This window comes from Myotis yumanensis, unplaced genomic scaffold (assembly GCF_028538775.1).
Source record: "Myotis yumanensis isolate MYYU_CA2020_CCGP unplaced genomic scaffold, mMyoYum1.0.hap1 SCAF_3, whole genome shotgun sequence".
NCBI lineage: Eukaryota > Metazoa > Chordata > Mammalia > Chiroptera > Vespertilionidae > Myotis > Myotis yumanensis.
Window position 1 is genome coordinate 31,074,685 of NW_027223754.1, and position 18,076 is coordinate 31,092,760.

The 18,076-nt window shown below is 48.7% G+C and overlaps 1 protein-coding gene across 2 annotated transcripts in view; it reads right to left on the reverse strand.

Moving 5' to 3' along the window:
- The window catches only part of COL4A2 (collagen type IV alpha 2 chain), a 180,658-nt gene that overhangs the window by 22,437 nt on the left and 140,145 nt on the right, over positions 1-18,076 (reverse strand). For both annotated transcript variants that reach the window (XM_070408599.1, XM_070408598.1), the window contains exons 21-30: positions 15,338-15,430; positions 13,917-14,077; positions 10,387-10,459; positions 10,190-10,296; positions 9,426-9,627; positions 8,999-9,058; positions 7,612-7,668; positions 7,180-7,287; positions 3,244-3,465; positions 689-850 (exon numbers count right to left, since the gene is read on the reverse strand). In XM_070408599.1, coding sequence (XP_070264700.1) covers positions 689-850; positions 3,244-3,465; positions 7,180-7,287; positions 7,612-7,668; positions 8,999-9,058; positions 9,426-9,627; positions 10,190-10,296; positions 10,387-10,459; positions 13,917-14,077; positions 15,338-15,430 — 1,245 coding nt within the window. The remainder of the gene's footprint in view (positions 1-688; positions 851-3,243; positions 3,466-7,179; positions 7,288-7,611; positions 7,669-8,998; positions 9,059-9,425; positions 9,628-10,189; positions 10,297-10,386; positions 10,460-13,916; positions 14,078-15,337; positions 15,431-18,076) is intronic.

An 18,076-nucleotide genomic window follows, 5' to 3' on the forward strand; every position in this document is an offset into this window, starting at 1 on the left:
ACACAATGCTCTGTATTTAGCTAGTGTTCCATGTTTGAGAACTGCTGAGGCCCGTGAACGCTGATGCAGAAGGCCCGAGACCTCCTGCCCAGGGTTTCTGGTACCGTAAAACCAGTGGGTAGCTCGGTGCCCAGAGCATCTGCCCCACCTGAGTGGAGCCTCAGTTTTTGGACACAGTTAGTTTTGGACCAGCCAAAGCTACTCACGGGGATCCATGGGCCTGGGTGAAGGGAAGCGTCTGGCTTACACCTGGTTCCCTAGTGTTGACCAGTTATGGTCCTGGACAAAGCTGTCACCTGACTACGGCAACTAGGAGAACTAGGGTCACTCTGGATGGTGCCTGATCGACACATGAGCCTGACTTCCGTTGGCACCACCAAGGCCACCTCCCAGCCTCTCTGGGGACGCAGGGAGAAGGCAGCCATCTACCAGCGAAGGGCAGAGGCCTCGGGAGGAATCAGCCCTGCCGACACCGTAATGTTGGACCTCCAGCTTCCAGAACTGTGAGAGGATATCTTTCTGTTGTTTAGGCGATGCAGTGTAGGTGCTTTCAGAACCCCTGCAGCTCCTGGAGAGGTGTGGGGGTCCTTGGAGCAGTTGGAGAACTCCCCAGGGGTGGGGTGGGGGTTTGTTCAGGCATCAGTGCAAGTGAGGCTCCGACCCCTTGATGGGAGGGTGGGATTCTTACCTTCATGGCCGATGGAGCCTGGCAGCCCCAAGGGCCCCTCCTGGCCAGGAGACCCAGGGTAGCCATGCTGTCCTGGTGGCCCAGGCAGGCCTGGTTTCCCTAGAGGCCCTGGGAAACCTAGCTGACCCTTTGGGCCCAGCATTCCTGGCATCCCTTGGCTTCCTGCAACAATCGAGACAAGAGTCGTGAGGCCAATCCCATAGGTATTGTCCATCTACATCCTCAGAATTGTTCTCTAAAAACAGGACTTAATTTTTTTCTGGATTGTAGGAACTCTGGGAAATACAAAGAAGTACAAAAGTTAAGGTCAAAGGAACTCACGCCATCACCTGGAGATACTTACTAACATCATGGTATATTTCCTTCTGGCCTTTTTTCTATTCACATACATATACCCAGAAATAGATGTTTTACGAAACTGACATCACACTATAAGTAACATTTGAATTTAGCTTTTTTTCACTTGGCATTTTATTTTGAGCATTTTGACACCTTAAAAATACTCTTTACAAGCATGTTAAATGGCTACATGAATAATATCCCAGCACATACACACATCTGTGGCCATGTTGTCAGTTATTTCTTTAGGAACGAGTCCTAGAAATCAACTTAGTGTGTCAAAGCAAACGTGAACTTTATGGTTTTCTCTCCACACCATCACACAGCTCTCAGCACGCCTGCCCAAAGCGTTTTCCTCCCACTGCTTTCTGGAATGAGGGCTGACATTAAAACACAGACAGAAACCCGAGGAAAAAGTGGGGGTGTCTGCATGTTTTTGATTATGAGTTACAGTTCTTTCTCCTAGCTTTTGCTATTTGGTGAAATCTTTGTTCTTCGCTGATATTTTCCTTTGGGGATTTTGGCATTTTTCTTATAGATCTTAGTATCCCTCATGTACGTTAACTTATTTTCCTTCATATCTGTTTTAAAGTTTACCCTACTGCTCAAATGTTCATTTTGTTTTGACATGTAGAATGTTAAGATTTGTGTGCAGATTTCATACATATTTGTGGGTGTGTTTTCTTTTCCTTGATTTTATGTCTAGAATATCCTGTCCTAGCCAGAAGTCAGATAACTATGAGCATATATTTTCTTCTATTTTTTTGTTTTTTAAACACTGACAGCCAGGACCTCCTCATATTTAGGCATTTTGTCCTTTCTTCTTGGAACTTAGTCTGTTACATTCATCCAGTTGATACCAGTAGAAGGGCTGAGGACTGCCATTTGCATAATGTTTCTCCAATGACTCTCAGGGTCTCGTGCTCATTTGCCCCTGACCATCCTACCAAGTGCGCAGGGCTGACCTGGGGAGAGGAGGCAGACAGTGGGGGGGCGAGGGGGGGGAGGGGGGGAGGAGGGGGATCATTAACGAAAGGGATCACGTTAGTCTTGGACCAGCCCAGACTCTCAAGCCCACGTCCCAGCTGTCTGATTTCTTAAACTGCATTGGGGAGAAAGGGGCGCAGTAAGCAGGCTGCATACATTCTCACACACTCCAGTTTTGCTGTGGGAAATGAGGACACTTATTTTGGGTTCTAGCTTTAGAGTTCACAGCTTGGGAAAGTGTGATTGCTGGTGGCTGCTGGAGGTCTCGGGAGAGAAGGCAGGCAGTGCTGCCCATGGTGAGGTTTTACCGGGAGGCCTGGCTCCTGGCACAATACTCCAGACAGACAGGGGATTTCACCACCAGCACTCTATGCTGCATGAGCTGAGAGCGCTGAGCAAGTGAGGTCATGGGAGCCGCGGCCAACAGGGTCGAAGCTGGTCTGAGCGCACGTTTCTGGGGTGCTTCCCCCACAGAATTGGACAGGCCAGGCCACGAATAACTGGCTAAATGACCTCTGCTACTTAAGTGGTTGCCTTAAACACATCAGGGTGAGGCATTCGGTTCTTTCAGTTGTCTGTGGAGCTGAATATTTTAAGTCAATTTCCATTTATAGAACATCTGTTAAAAAAGGAACAACGGAAAAATCAGCTGCCCTCAGCTAAACAAAATCTGACCCGTGAATGTGTGTGATGACGTTATTCTGAAGTTCTGCTCAGAAACATGGGCTGCGTCGGGCGCCTCTGTCACTGCCCAACCCGGCCAAGCAGCCAGGCGTGGGGCCATCTGCCTGTGGCTCCTTCTACAGAAGGTGAACCCGGGATGAGGATTCTTGTCTTAAACACATGCTAGAGCAGCGGTTCTCAACTTGTGGGTTGTGACCCCTTTGGCGGTCGAACGACCCTTTCACAGGGGTCGCCTAAGACCATCCTGCATATCAGATATTTACATTACGATTCATAACAGTAGCAACATTACAGTTATGAAGTAGCAACGAAAATAATTTTATGGTTGGGTCACAACATAAGGAACTGTATTTAAAGGGCCAGAAGGTTGAGAACCACTGTTCTAGAGGAACACTGGAACTCCGTGGGGAAAAGAAAAAGCAAGACTCCTGCTGTATGGTGCTGTCGCCTCTTACCAAATCCCCGAGGAGGGATTTCGGAGCCACCCCTGCAAGCCACAGGCAGCCGGGTCAGGCCCCTGCTCCCCTCCTGCCGCGGGGACTTACCCCTGAATCCGGGTGGACCCATGTCTCCAGGAATGCCTTTCAGTCCGGGGTGTCCGGGCAGCCCAGCATCTCCTCGGGGTCCAGGCTGGGCTCCCAGGACTTCGCCAGGAATGCCTTTGTCCCCTGGGGGCCCGACTGGTCCAGGTAGGCCGCTGGGACCTGGGAGTCCATCCGGGCCAGGGAGGCCCATCGAGCCTTTGGATCCTCGGGGCCCCACGAACCCTAAAAGGAAACAGAGATCATCCCTGTAACCGCAGGTCGGCACTGTGATGTTCAAGGAGAGCAATCAGAAAGGGCTGGGTCGAGGCTGATCTGAGCGCAAGTTTCTGGGGTGCCTCCCTCACAAAAATGGACAGGCCAGGCCACCAATAAATGGTTAAATGACCCCAAGTGGTTGCGTTAAACACATCACGGGGAGGAATTTTGTTCTTTCGGTTGTCAGTGGAGCTCGATATTTTAAGTCAATTTCCATTTATAGAACATCTGTTAAAAAAGGAACGCCCTGATTGGTTTGTCTCAGTGGATAGAGCATCGGCCTGCGGACTGAAGGGTCCCAGGTTCGATTCTGGTCAAGGGCATGTACCTGGGTTGCGGGCACATCCCCAGTAGGGGGTATGCAGGAGGCAGCTGATCGATGTTTCTCTCTCATCGATGTTTCTAACTCTCTATCCCTCTCCCTTCCTCTCTGTGAAAAACTAATAAAATATATTAAAAAAAAAAAAAAAGGAACAACAACGGAAAAATCAGCTGCCCTCAGCTAAACAAGATCTGATCTGAGACCCAGAGGACTGCAGTCGGGTCATCAGTTTGAGCCCAAGCCCTGTCGCCCACTTGGGAGCCCACGGTGCTCACGGGCCCTCCTGCCTCCCCCTGACGCTGGGCCCACCCCCACAGGGTAGCTACAGTGGATGAGGCCTTCAGAACTAATGCCTCCTTGGACGTAAATCATCATGATTCATGGTGTCCGCGTTGTGCAAACAATCCCAAAACACTGTGTTTGTGGGACCGTCAGGATTGTGTGTGCGCAAGTGAGGGACACAGTGGTGTTGACGGAAGACCCCTCAGAGCCCAAACTCTGCCCCTGTAACTTTCTCCCTGGTCATCAGTCAATTTGGAAACGCGTTGAAGGGGAATCGATAGTCCTTTGTCATTGTGACTGTCAACCTCCCATATTTGGATGGAGGGAGTGACTGTCATGTGCCTGTCCCTGATGCCACTGGGTCAAATGGTCTCACCACTACTTCCCCTGTCAGGGTCCTCACCCCTGATGCGGCCTCAGGTTGAACTGAGGGAACAGTCATGTGTCTGTTCAAAAGGAAAGCTTTCTGAGGTCATGCCTGCCTCGGCTCTGGTAGGCAGGGTGTGGAAAAGAAGGCACTGGCTGCCCCCTCTGTGGGTATACGTGACAGAAAGACGGTGTGCATGGGGCCCGGGCCTTTCCTAGGGCGTGAAGCTTGCCCTAGGAGCCGGGAGGTGGGTTGAACAGTGTGGATGTGTTTGGGAGACAGAACAAAGGATCTAGAACCAATGAGCTAGACACTATTTCAGAGTTTTAACGACGTGATTTACCCATAAAAGAGATATGGCTTTCACATGGTCTCACCCATTTGTGGAATATAATGAACAACTGATGAACGAAAATAGATCCAGAGACACAGAAGCACTGAACAGACCGTCCAACCTCAGAGGGAAGGCAGGGGAGTGGGTGGAGGTGGGGCGGTAAGAGAGCAACCAAAGGACTTGTATGCATGCATAAAAGCATAACTCATGGACACAGACAGTAGGTGGGTGAGGGCATGTGCTGGGGGTGGGGGTGGCTGGGGAGAGGTCAATGGGGGAAAAAGGAGACACATGTAATACTTTAAACAATAAAGAATTTAAAAACAACAACAGCAAAACTATACATGAGAACCGTGTACTGAAACTTGTGGGTGTGAGTGCGTATGTGGCTCTTATCTCTGAAATAGACTCTTTGTGTTTTGCAGTCTTTGAGGTTGGGTATTTTACTTTCTTCTTCACGTGGTGATAGGAGCGTAGTATATCCCATCACCAGAAAGAGCGACATGCCTTTTAAAAACTGAACAGATTAGTTCCTCCTTTACCCCTTCCCTCTGCTCTACCCAACGTCTCTGTTCACGTAAGGGCTTACATTCCAATATAGAACAGGCTTTCTCCGCACGCTGTCAGCGTCCCTGATAACGGGCACATCTCTCTCATTCCTCACGCCAGGAGAATGCTATGCGGTTCATGCCCACTTGTCTGGACACATCAATTATGACTACTAGGTACCCATTATATTCAAGGCAAGAAGGTCTTCATGAATTATTTTCCTTCTTTCAAAAATAGTCCCACTTAACTTTTGTATATGTGGTATCAATGTGGTATCAATTGATATCAATGGAGGGGCAATGCTGTAACTCCTAAACATGTGGGTGCTCCCAGCAGGGCAACAGAAGGACACATCCTCTGGTGTGATGGCAGAAAAACTTTGTTTCTCTCCAAGGCAGGGTTTGCACCAAGGCCTCAACAAAAGACAAGGGAGTGTGCCTCCCAATTTTGCAAAACACAGCTGTGATGCATAATATGAAAGGCAACAGGATAACAGTTTGCAACAATTTTTAAGGCTGGAACACTGAACCCAGGAAGAAAATCTATCAGGGAACAAGGCAAAGTTCTACATTTGGGATTAAACCACTTGTATCAGGGATCAAGGCAAAATTCACTTAATCTTTGCTGAAAATATTTACTAAGGACCTGACCCTAAGGACACACAGACCCACTGCTGGGTGTGATAGTCCAGACATGCAGAACCTTTTCCAGTTTTTGGAGCCGGTCTGAAATGAGTGCCGACATGCGGCAGGCTGTCATGTCCTGAATTCTGAGGGCATGGAAATTATGTTGTAAAAAGAACGTCTGCGTTCCTGGGGTCAGTTCTGTCGGTTCTTGAGATGGCTGTGAAGCGATATGACTGCTCTCTCCCAATGTGTGTGCAGGGTGGTTACACGGTGGAACCACCGGCTCAAGGAACAACCCACGAGGAATCTACTGGGAGGCAGATTTCATTTAAACTGAGGAAGAACTTTCTAGCAAAAAGAGAGTTTCAATGTCTTCTGGGTGCTGGGTGACATGAGCGATTCTCAGTTCTTGTAGAGGCTAGAACACCTGACCAGAATCCCGAGGGAGGATGTTTGGACTTGGGTGGCCTTAGTGGCTTCTACCGTTTTATTTAAATAATACAATTCTAAAATGCATAGCTCTCTGCATACCAAGTAACACAGTCATACTCATACTGTTCCAGCCATAACCACAAAGGGACAACTGGGTTTGGGGACACTGCATTATATTATAGATCAAGCTGACCCCCAAGCAGGTACCCCCTACTTCTCACCATAGTTCATTACCAGAAACACATTCATTTCCCTCCATACACAGGTAAATAAGTGGCTTAAGCTCTTTTAGCCACTAAATGACTTAAATAATTATTTTCTGTGTCAAACATAGATGGAATGGTTCAAACTGTTTCCCAGGACAAGCTGCACACTGAAGAGTGAGCAGGTGATGTCATGGAAAGCAAACGCATGCGTGTTCTTCGTGGTGAGTGACCAGCCGATTGGGAATCTAAGACGCAAAAGCTGCTTGAGCCTTTCATGATCATCGGAAGAGGATGACACAATGTTTCCTATCGACCAGAGGACATCTTTATGCACATCTGTCCTTTCTTCCTGCAATATCTGTATTATATTCTGCAAACCCCCAGAACATTAGTGATAAAAAATATTCAAGAATTTTAATCTCCAATGGACAAAAACAAGTCATCATCGAGCATTTATCGACCCAGTTTCTAAATGTTGCAAGACAACAAAGCTGGGCACCCCATCATACGCTCACAGTCATGTCCTCCCCGAAGATCGGAGAGCAGGTCCCACCCTGACCTACCTGGGGGTCCTGGGAACCCTTCGCGACCCGGATCTCCTGGGGGACCCTTGAGTCCTTGGGGTCCATCTTCTCCTGAGAATCCTGGTAACCCTCTGAGGCCTTTGATACCTAAACAACCCAAAGAAATCACAACACGTATCAGAGCCACTCTGCCATAGCCGAGGCTGAGTCCTGAGCAGCAGGAATCTTCTCCTTTAGACTAGGGTTCGACTAGGTGTCAATCACCACACACATTTCTGTCCTGACAAGTAGAAGTCTGCCTCCTTTAGAAGCGACCTGTCGGTGGTGAGTGCCAAGATGGCAGAACACGGCGACATCCCAGGGCGGCGAGGAATGTAGGGGGCCGAGGAAAGGTGTACAAAAAGGGGAAAGAAAAATGACGATGTGAATGGGAAGGCTGGAAGGGACCTCTCGTTTCCCGGAGCACGTTACCTGGCGGTCCTGGGGGTCCCGGCTGGCCTGGCAATCCCTTGGGTCCTCCGACACAGTCTGGGAAGGAAGAGAAAAAAGATGAGCCGACGCAATCTTTAATGCGAGTCTCACAGCCTTGAGACAGTGGCAAGGTCAAGAACACCAGCCATGAAAACTGGCTACCATGTTATGATCAGAGAAAGTCAATGAGTTAACTAATCTCGATCTAATGTAAATAAAAGTTTAATTTTATCGTGTAATGAAATGAATATTCGAGTATTAATATAAAAATGCAAATAAGGTAAGTCCAGTCAAATAACAGCTGGCACCGAGCTGGCAGCCATCCACCCCTCATTTAGGGCAACACCTCAGCACGGCTGAGCTAATCTAGCTCCTCCCCCGTGAGTCCACGTGAACGCCTTTTTTGTCTGAAATGCCCACCAGTGGATGAAGACCGTTGGAGATTTCAAAGGGAATTCTTTGCTTTCTCCTTTGTGACTCTGAATACCTTCAGAATCGGCCACAGCAATAACTGCTTGGAGCCACACGAAACGAAACCTGAGTGGCAGCCGCTTCTGGGTGGTGTGGCTGGGCTGGGACACCAGAAGGGGCCGTGACACCAGGCCGGGCTGTGACGCCAGGCGGGGTATTTTGCTGTGTGGCCTCTGTCAGAGAGCCCCCTGCAGTCCAGCAATTCTGCGAGATGTCCTTCATCTGTGTGCCTGGGATTGGGCCGGGCCCCTATCTTGACAGAGGCTTTGGCCTCCTCTGCCTACCAGGGACCCAGAGGCACAACCTGGCCAGCCCAGGTCATAAAAAGAAAGGAACCCACTGTCTCCGGAGGGCCTGGCCTCCAGCCTGCAGAGCCTCACACCCAGGGGCCTTCCCCCATTTGCATCACGTCCGGGAGCTCTGGGGTTTGCCGTTCCTGCTCCGCACCCTTGCTCTGAGCGCCGGGTCCATTCCCACACCTCAACCCCAACCTCATCCTCATGCAGGGGACCCACAGATCCTAATGCTACTTCTCCAACCCTGACCTTAATGGAGGCTTTGCCTCTCCCAGGCCAGATCAACCTCTGGATTCTCCCTCTCTTCTCTCCCACCACCGAGCCGTGGCTCAGGGTCGTCTCCATATCCTCTCTGGAGAGCTGAATATATGCACATATTTTAGGTGTAAAACTATCTGTTGAGTTCTTACCAATGTTGCAAATTGATGCTTGATATTGGTGGGGAGACTTGGCAACACTATGTCCCATTATACTTGCCTTTTCTCTGATTCTAAGCGGAACTGGGTGGGTGCCAGCTCCATGCTCATGGCAGGAGCTCACAGCAGTTGTTGACCAGTCACATGTCTTACAAACCAAAAGTTTTAAAGAGTTCTAAAGCCGCCCGATCTTCATGACAGTACCTGGCTGGATGACTTCCTGTCCGTCAACTCCGATGGGCCTTTTCACACCTGTATCACAGTCTGGGAGCAAGACACGAGGACAGAGTCAGGCAAACTGGGAACAACTGAAAGTGACTAACTTATCTCTGAATGTGTGTTGGTGGTGGTGGTGGAGGGAAGGCTGGGATGGGCAGGGATTGCCAAGGCCCATGACTTCAGCTCTGGAGGCAGAGGCCCTGCATTCCAACTGAGGAGAGGAGGCTGTTGGTGGGTCTGAGAAACCTGTGGTTGGGTATCATTTGTGTGTGCTGAGAACTGATGATGCAATACAGCACTCTCACCTGACCCACTGGGGAACTTGCACATTGCCAAAAAGAACAGCGGATACATGTTGAAGCACTAAACAGCATCGCGTAACTTTGAAAGATGACAGAAAGGATCCTTATACCTATTTGTCCTGGGAGGCCTGGGGGGCCGGGAGGTCCGGGGAGGCCTGGTTGTCCAGGTAATCCGCCATCTCCGGGGAAGCCACGCACGCCTTTGGGGCCTGGCAGGCCCAGTCCCGGAGGACCCCTTTCTCCTGGAATGCCCTTGGTTCCGGGGGCTCCTGGGTAGCCTGCGTCCCCTGGGGGGCCTTTGATGCCATCACCCTGTGAGGATATTCAGTTTATTTTTAAGAAATATGTACACCTCAAAGAGACCATATTCCCTTTCCCCATTCCCCTGAGAGCCAAGCTACAAACTTTTTTAGAAAGCATGGGAGGGTAAGGGGGGGGGATTGGAAGAGAGGGAGAGAGGGAGAGAGGGAGGGAGGTAGGGAGGGAGGGAGAGAGAGAGAAAGGGCGAGAGAGACCTCAACGTGAGAGAAACACATTGACTGGAGCCTCCCCAATGTGCCCCAACCAGGGTGGATAACCTGCAACCCAGGTATGTGCCTTTGACTGGAATTGAACCCGTGACCCTTCGGTCCACGGGCCGACGCTCTAACTACTGATGCTGGCCAGGTTCTTTTTGGCTTTTAAATGCTCACTCTGGGCTTGGCTTCCCACCTGACTCACTGTGTCTTAAAACATATAATTTCTGCTCGTTAAAATGGAATGGGCTGCATGGGGTGGACTTAGGGGAGTACCAGCACCATTCACTTCTGAGGTGTTTAAGAACGTGGCTGATAGGATGGGGGGCTGAGCCAGTCCCACACTTGGGGCTACTTACGGGAGGGCCTGGAAGGCCAGGGAATCCATCGAGCCCGTCACGCCCCTGGGTGCCGTCCTCACCTTTCAGACCAGGCACACCTGGGACACCTGGCTGTCCCTTCTCACCTGGGAAGAATGAGCATTGTGACTTGACTCACCCGATGCTGCCACAGAGGAAGCAACAGGGCAAGAACTGCTTGGCCACAGAGGACTGACCTTTGGTGGTAATTGTTCTAGAATCTCCCTTTATTCCTTTGGGTCCAGGAGGTCCAATGTCACCAGGGATTCCCTGTGGAAACAAACACAACGTTTCTTCCTCCTTCATACTGTTTATGCGCATCTGTGAAGAAGATGATTTCCAGTTCCTCCAACGGGAGGGCCATGACCTGCCATCCAGCCGGTGCTGTCCGAAGGAACTCTCTGCCGTGTCCGAGACGTTCTCTCCCAGGCTGTCCAGTACAGTGGCCTCCAATCACAAAGGGACAGTGAACACTTGGAAGTGGCCCATGGGACTGAAGAACTGAATTTTAATTTTAAATAACTACAAATTAATGCAAGCAGCCACGTGGCTGGGCAGTGGAAATCGGGACCTTGCCACTCAAAGTTTGGTCCATGGCTCAGCAGCTGGGGCCTCTCCTGGGAGCTTGTAAGAAATGCAGAACCTCAAGCCCCACCTTGGGCAATGGAACCAGAATCTGTATTTCAACTGAGTACCAGGATTCATATGCTCATGAACTATTGAGCAGCAATGACCTAAAACATAAGGTGGCTCACTCTTAATGACAATTATTTAGAATCTGAGCAGATAATCAGCCTGTACAAAGGATGGAAATGTGTGATCATTCATATTGAGGATGAAGAGTACTGGAAGCTAAAGTTGGAAGAAAACACACTTTAAAAACAAGCTTATTGCAGGGTCACTCACATTTTGTTGAAGTTTTCCAATGAGCAGCTTAATGGTGCAGGATGCATTTCAATATGTGCGATGTGGTAGTTTTTAATTGCAAGGTTATGGGAGCTTTTAGTGTTGGTTTAATTAAGTGGAATGTTACAGTGATTATGAGTTCCTTTCTCCTAAAAAAATTCCACAGATACTTGGTTTATTGACTTAGATCTTTGCAGAAAAGAATGATGAAAATCTTTGTGTCCAGACAGTGTTTCACACACAGACTCTGCTTAATAAGCAGGTGTTGCATGGTCTCACTTATATGGGGAATCTAATAAACAAAATGGGTCCAGAGACATGGAAAAATAGAACAGACTGAAAAATATCAGAGGAAGGGGGGTAGGAGGAAGAAAAGAGATTAATCAAATAATTTATATGCATATACCCATAATCCATGGACACAGACAAGATAGTGGTGAAGGCCTGGGGAGGGGGGCCATTGGGGGGAAAATGGGGAGCATCTGTAATACTTTCAACAATAAAGATAAATTTTTTAAAAAGTAGGTGTTAGGCACATGAATGGACGGATGCATTCATTTCTTGACCGATTATTCCCACACTTCCAAAACTCTGCCAGACTCCATCAGTACAAATATTTAAAAACAAAAAACCACCTTAGTCCTTCCTGCTACTGTGGGGTTGGCTGACATATAAACACAGAATTAAATACGAGACCACAAACACATCAGAGATATTTGAACACACATGCTGTGGGTGTGTACAAGATACAGTTGGGCAAGGCCTGTGCTTTGGGAAGATTTCAGAGTTTACAGGTGCACAAAAGGGGATCATATGACTTCCAGAAAATATTCAATCATTTTACAAACAATCTGAGATTCTACCAGTTTTGCCATTAAGTTTGCAGTTCTCACTACCTACCCGTTTAAAGGAATAGAAAGCCATGATTATTTTTAAACTAGGATAAAACGTAGCATCTACTAATTTTAGTTGGAAATGGCTATTTGTTTCCTGATAAATCTGGGGTCTGGAATAGACAGGTGCTTCGGGTCTCATTTTTGCCTGTAAAACTGGTGTTACAACCTTCTGCACCAGAAGCTCTGAGGGGCTGCCATTGTCCTGCAATGGGGCCCGGCCACCCTAACTGTCCTTGGCCAAGTGTCCTCAGCAACCTTTCTCCACTGCTAAATATATAAAATGACAGGCTTCTCACTTTATAACCCTCCCCGGTTCTCTCTCTTTTCAAAAAAATGTATTTTTATTGCTTTCAGAGACGAAGGGAGAGGGAGAGAGAGATGCAAACATCAATGATGAGAGAGAATCATTGATCAGCTGCCTCCTGCAAGTCCCACACAGGGGATCGAGCCTGCAACCTGGGCATGTGTCGTGACTGGTAAGTGAACTGTGTCCTCCTGGTTCATAGGTCAACACTCAACCACTGAGCCATGCCGACCGGGCTTCGGTTCTCCTTTTAAGTACACACACACACACACAAAAGTATAATTTCTTTGCCTTCATCTGAAATTTGCTTTGAAATGGTTAGTTAAAATCTGCCATGGAGCCGAAACCGGTTTGGCTTGGTGGATAGAGTGTCGGCCTGCGGACTGAAAGGTCCCAGGTTCGATTCCGGTCAAGGGCATGTACCTGGGTTGCGGGCACATCCCCAGTAGGAGATGTGCAGCAGGCAGCTGATCGATGTTTCTCTCTCATCGATGTTTCTAACTCTCTATCTCTCTCCCTTCCTCTCTGTAAAAAATCAATAAAATATATTAAAAAAAAATCTGCCACGGAAGAAAAATCTACTCCAGATGATCTTTTCATAAGGCATGAAATAAAGGCCACTTAGCTGATATACACAGGGAGTTTGTGGGAGGGAGTTTCATACATTCGTACAAAGTGAACCATGACTCACATGCAGATCTGGGTTTGATTGGGTTAAGGGAGCTTTCATAAAATGCTACACGAGTTCTGTACTACATCTGAAGAGGTAAGTGCTTTCTAAGTAAGATGCTTTACATTCAAAATGCCAGAAGTTATTTTTTTGGGGGTAGGGTGGGTATAATCTTATACCATAAAATTCACCAAGTTAAAGCATACAATCCTGTGGTTTTTAGTATTTTTACAAGGTTATGGAACCATCATTATCTAATTGCAGAACATTTTCATCACCCCCAAAAGAATCTTCGTGCCCATTAACCAGTCAGCCCCATTCTCTCCCCACCGCCCGGCCCTCCCAGTCCCTGGCAACCACCAATCTACTTGTTTCTAGATTTGCTTGTTCTGAACACTTCATATACATAGAATAATAACATCTGTTCTTTTGTGCCTATTTTATTTCATTAAGCATCATGCTTTCCAGTTTCGTCCACACTGTAACATGTGTCAGTATGTTATTCCTTTTGATGGCTGAGTAATATTCCATTGTATGGGGATAGTATGTTTTGTTTATCCACTCACCAGTGGATGGACATTGGGTTGTTGCCACTTTGGGCTCTTATTATTGATACTGCTATGAATATTTGTACATGAGTTTTTACACGGACATGCGTTTTCAGTCTCTCGGGTCTACACCTAGGAGTGGACTTTCTGGGTCAGAGGGCCACTCTATGACTGAATTTTTGAGGAACCGTCACACCGTTTTCCACACTGGCTGCACTGTTTCATATCTCTACCAAGCAAAAGTTTTAAAGTTCCCCTCGGAATACGTAGCCCTTTTGGGTGAAGTGTTGGGTGCTTGAGTGTTGCTGTCCAAAGCTGTGTTAATTCACTAAACAAAAGCTGGGGGAACAGGGATAGGCGTTAAGGATGCCTTGTCAGCTCTGTGATGGAATCTGTCTCTCACCTTGAACCCTGGGAACCCAGGGGTGCCGTGATGGCCAGGGTCTCCTAGAATCCCTCTCGTCCCCGGCTCCCCGCTGAAGCCTGGTAAGCCCTTCTGTCCTGGCAGCCCTGGCAGACCCGGGATCAACTGATCATCTGCGCATTTACAGTCCCCGACATCACCTGCAATGTGAGGGAGAGGGAGGGACTCGTTATTCATTCACAAGCACAGGTTAAACAGTCTTCTTGGCTTTGCAGGGACAGGAGCATAAGTGGGATGGGGGGCTGGGCTGGAGGTGGAGGGAGGAACTGAGGCAACTCCGCACTCTCAGGCCATCATCTACTCTGGTCTTCACACTCCTGCATGCAGAATTCTACTGCAATGTTTACTGGAGATGCTTAAACAATGGGACCATTTGCAGAGGTGTGTGTAGAGTGCAGGATTCAGTGGAGGGGCTTCAGGAAGCCACCACGGGGTCTCAGGGACGAGGAGAGGAGACGGGGTCTCAGGGTCTAGGTGAAGGAAAGCCGTGGCAAGAGCCGAGGCTTAGAGGCCCAGGTCAGGTGGGGAGAGAAAACACATGCCATCTCTCTCCCTCAGTCTCGCCATGGCCGGACTCGGGGAGCCTGTGCTGGTGGTAGGGCCGGCTTCCCAGGAGCCAGGGGGCCCGTGGGGAAAGGATGACAGACGATGGCTCAGTGGGGCCGGGCTGCACAGCTCATGCGCAGATGTCTGATCCTGCAGTTAATGCTGTCCATCGTGGGGCACACAGCCACACACATCCACAAGGTTCAGATGTGGTTAAAGCCCAAACATGCTACTCACGCCCAGGAACGGGAGAGCTAAGCAGGCCTCACCGAGGTACCTGACAGCCTCACAGACAAGGGGCCACCTGGCGACCCTTCCCTGGAAAGGGCACTGAGCTAGGGCAGTGTCCCCAAGGTGTGGCACTTCTACCACCCAGTGGGAGTGAGACACGGGCAGGCCGCATGACTCCTCTGAGCCTCGACCTCCTCGCCCGTTAACTAACCCCTAACCCAGGGGTCAGCCGTAGGATCAAACCAGACGATTCCTCCGCAAGCACTCTGCAGCGGGCAGGTGCCTTACAAATCCTTGTCACACTGCCCTGAGCTGGGCCCTCGGATATGAGGTCAGCCGGAGAAATCACTGCTCATCTTTTTTGCCCAGTGCTTGAACATTCAGTGAGGAAGTTGGCAGACGGAGAACAGAGAAGGGTGAGCAAATGAGTGCTAAGTGGCCGCACAGAAAACTTAATGCACATCACCCACCTTGACTTCAGTGACACTTGCATGGAAGACAGAGGGGGCCAGGGCAGAACTAAAGGACTGTGTTCATTTCAGAACAAGTGCAAAGGGTGAAGTGGACTCAGAAGGGCCAAGTCTTCCCCCCACCCCTTCTCCATTGTTCCCGACACCCCTTACCTTTCCATCCTTTCTGTCCGCGAGCCCCAGGGAAACCGGGGGACCCAGGAGTGCCCTCCTTCCCGGGTCTTCCTTTAAGGCCAGAAAGGAAACCTAAGGAGAAAATCCACAGGGCAGCACGTTAGCACAGCCTAGGGCAGTGATGGCGAACCTATGACACGCGTGTCAGAGGTGACACGCGAACTAATTTTTTTGGTTGATTTTTCTTTGTTAAATGCCATTGAAATATATAAAATAAATATCAAAAATATAAGTCTTTGTTTTACTATGGTTGCAAATATCAAAAAATTTCTATATGTGACACAGCACCAGAGTTAAGTTGGGGTTTTTCAAAATGCTGACACGCCGAGCTCAAAAGGTTCGCCATCACTGACCTAGGGGATTCCACATCTCGCCGAACCCAGTGCTGGAAGGTTTGCAGCTAAATCTCCTAACAGAGTGAAAATGTCCCCCACCCCTCAATTCCACTCCAAAACTCATCAGAGAGAAAGGGAGACTGTTTTGTGGTCATTGCTTTCAGGGATGGAAAGGAATGTGAAGAGCCTGTGAATTTAGTGTTTCTATTAAAGTCTAAAGATAAAAATCTTTCCTTTTGAGAAACGTTGAGTCAAAAGCAAAATTTTGATTTTCCAACCATGTATTTTGCTAACGACTTGGATTCTAAGGTTATCAACAGACGTCTGGTTTCCCAAAGACAAAACAACAAAGTAAAAGTAGATATTAAAGTTAAGTCGGTTCCCTCTTCTGCCCTCTCCCCCGGAATGGGTGCACACACCAACATACGTCTCCCCACACACACACCATACGCACATGCACACCGGGGTCTGTGTAATTAATGTAGATAACCTGGGGCCCATCTGGATTCAGTGTGGTCACCCCCACTCTCCCGACTCTCACCCCTTTCACTAGGATCAAGATACTTTCCAAGTCCTGCCACTCTCTGCAGGGCTCCAATAATTCCAAGCAGGGATCTGGGCAAAGGTAAGAAATACACTCTAAAAGCCAACAGAACTCTCCAAATCGCATTTGAGAGGAGCACCATCTTGTGGTGGGACTGGGGTTGCACATGTGCAGGAAACATCACTGCTGGGCATGGAATTTGAGTCTCCCTGACATTTCTGTTCTCCTCACTGCTAAACTCTATCATGCTCATAGCTCCAAAGATCCAATAAAACTCCTCCAACAAATTAAAATACACGCGGCCATACCCACCTCCTGGTATCTGAGAGGAGAGAATGAGGCCACCAAGGAGGCAGGAAGGACAGGAAAACACCAATTTTAAAAACGTTTGCTATCTAGTTGGGAAAATGATATCAGAATCTCAATGTCAGAGCGTGCCTAGGTAACTAAATCTTTATGGAAAGGTGGCAGTGACTCTTGTCCCATGTAGTTTGATCTCACTACACATTTAATATCATCTCTCTCATGCATCCATCTATCCATTTATTCATTGAACATTTGCAGTGCCCACGCTGTGCCTGGCAGTGTGCTAGGAGCTGTGTATACAGCTGGAAACAGAACCAACAGAACCACATGGAGCTTACTGGTTGGATGTGGAGGCACACATCAGACACGTCACAGTGTCAATTATGGCCAGTGCTGTGAGAAGGGGGCTCAGAGAAAGTAACAGGGAGAGAGGGCATCAGGACAGTCATTTCTGAGAACTTGACACTCAGTTTAATACCTAAAGACTAAAAGCCAGCCAGCCAAGAGGGGGCAGGAGGGAAGTTCCCAAGAGAGGATCAGCTTGTTGAAACGTATCGGAGGTAGGAAGGGTGCTGAGTGAGGAGCAGAATTGCAGAAAGGGAGGCGAAGAAGATCATGCCAGCCTAGTGGTCTAAGGAAAGGGGTTTGGATTTTATCCCAAGGGCAACAGGAGGTCATGAAAGGGTTTTTAAGCGTGAAGTTACCCAATCTAACTTACAGGTAAAACGGACACACTGGCTGGGTGGCCAATTACCAGGAGAGAAAGAATAGAAGCAGGTCCTGACTGGGTGGGCTAGTTCAGCAGACTAATAAGCAAGAGATACTGTGGTGGCTTTGGTTAGGACAGTGGTCGGCAAACTCATTAGTCAACAGAGCCAAATATCAACAGTACAATGATTGAAATTTCTTTGGAGAGCCAAATTTTTTAAACTTAAACTATAAAGGTAGGTACATTGTTATTAACTTAATTAGGGTACTCCTAAGCTGGCCTCTGATTGAGGTACTTTCGCTGAGGTCGACCCCTTCCAACTCTCCCATCCACACTTGTCTTGTATACTTGTTTCGTCTATCTTTTGTCACCCGCACGCGATTTGCGGACGCGACTAGCACTAACCACTGCACAATGAGACTGCTGACTGACTGGCTCACTCAATTCGTGCATGAATCCTGTGCGCCCCCCCCCCGCCCCACCCCCGGGCTGAGTATCCCATCGCCCTACTGACTGACACCCCCCCCACTTCTTCTAACGCCACTTCTTCAAAATAGACTCGCCCAGGCCGAAAAACGACTTCTGCGCATGGGCCACGAAATTTCAATCGCACTGTATGTGCACACCCGCACGTGGTATTTCGTGGAAGAGCCACACTCAAGGGGCCAAAGAGCCGCATGTGGCTCATGAGCCGCGGTTTGCCAACCACTGGGTTAGGACAAAGGTAGTGAAATGATGGACTGACTCAAGATTCATGAGACAGAATCACTAGGACTTGGCGATGGATTCGCTGTGTGGGTGGGGGAGACACCACAGTGACTCCC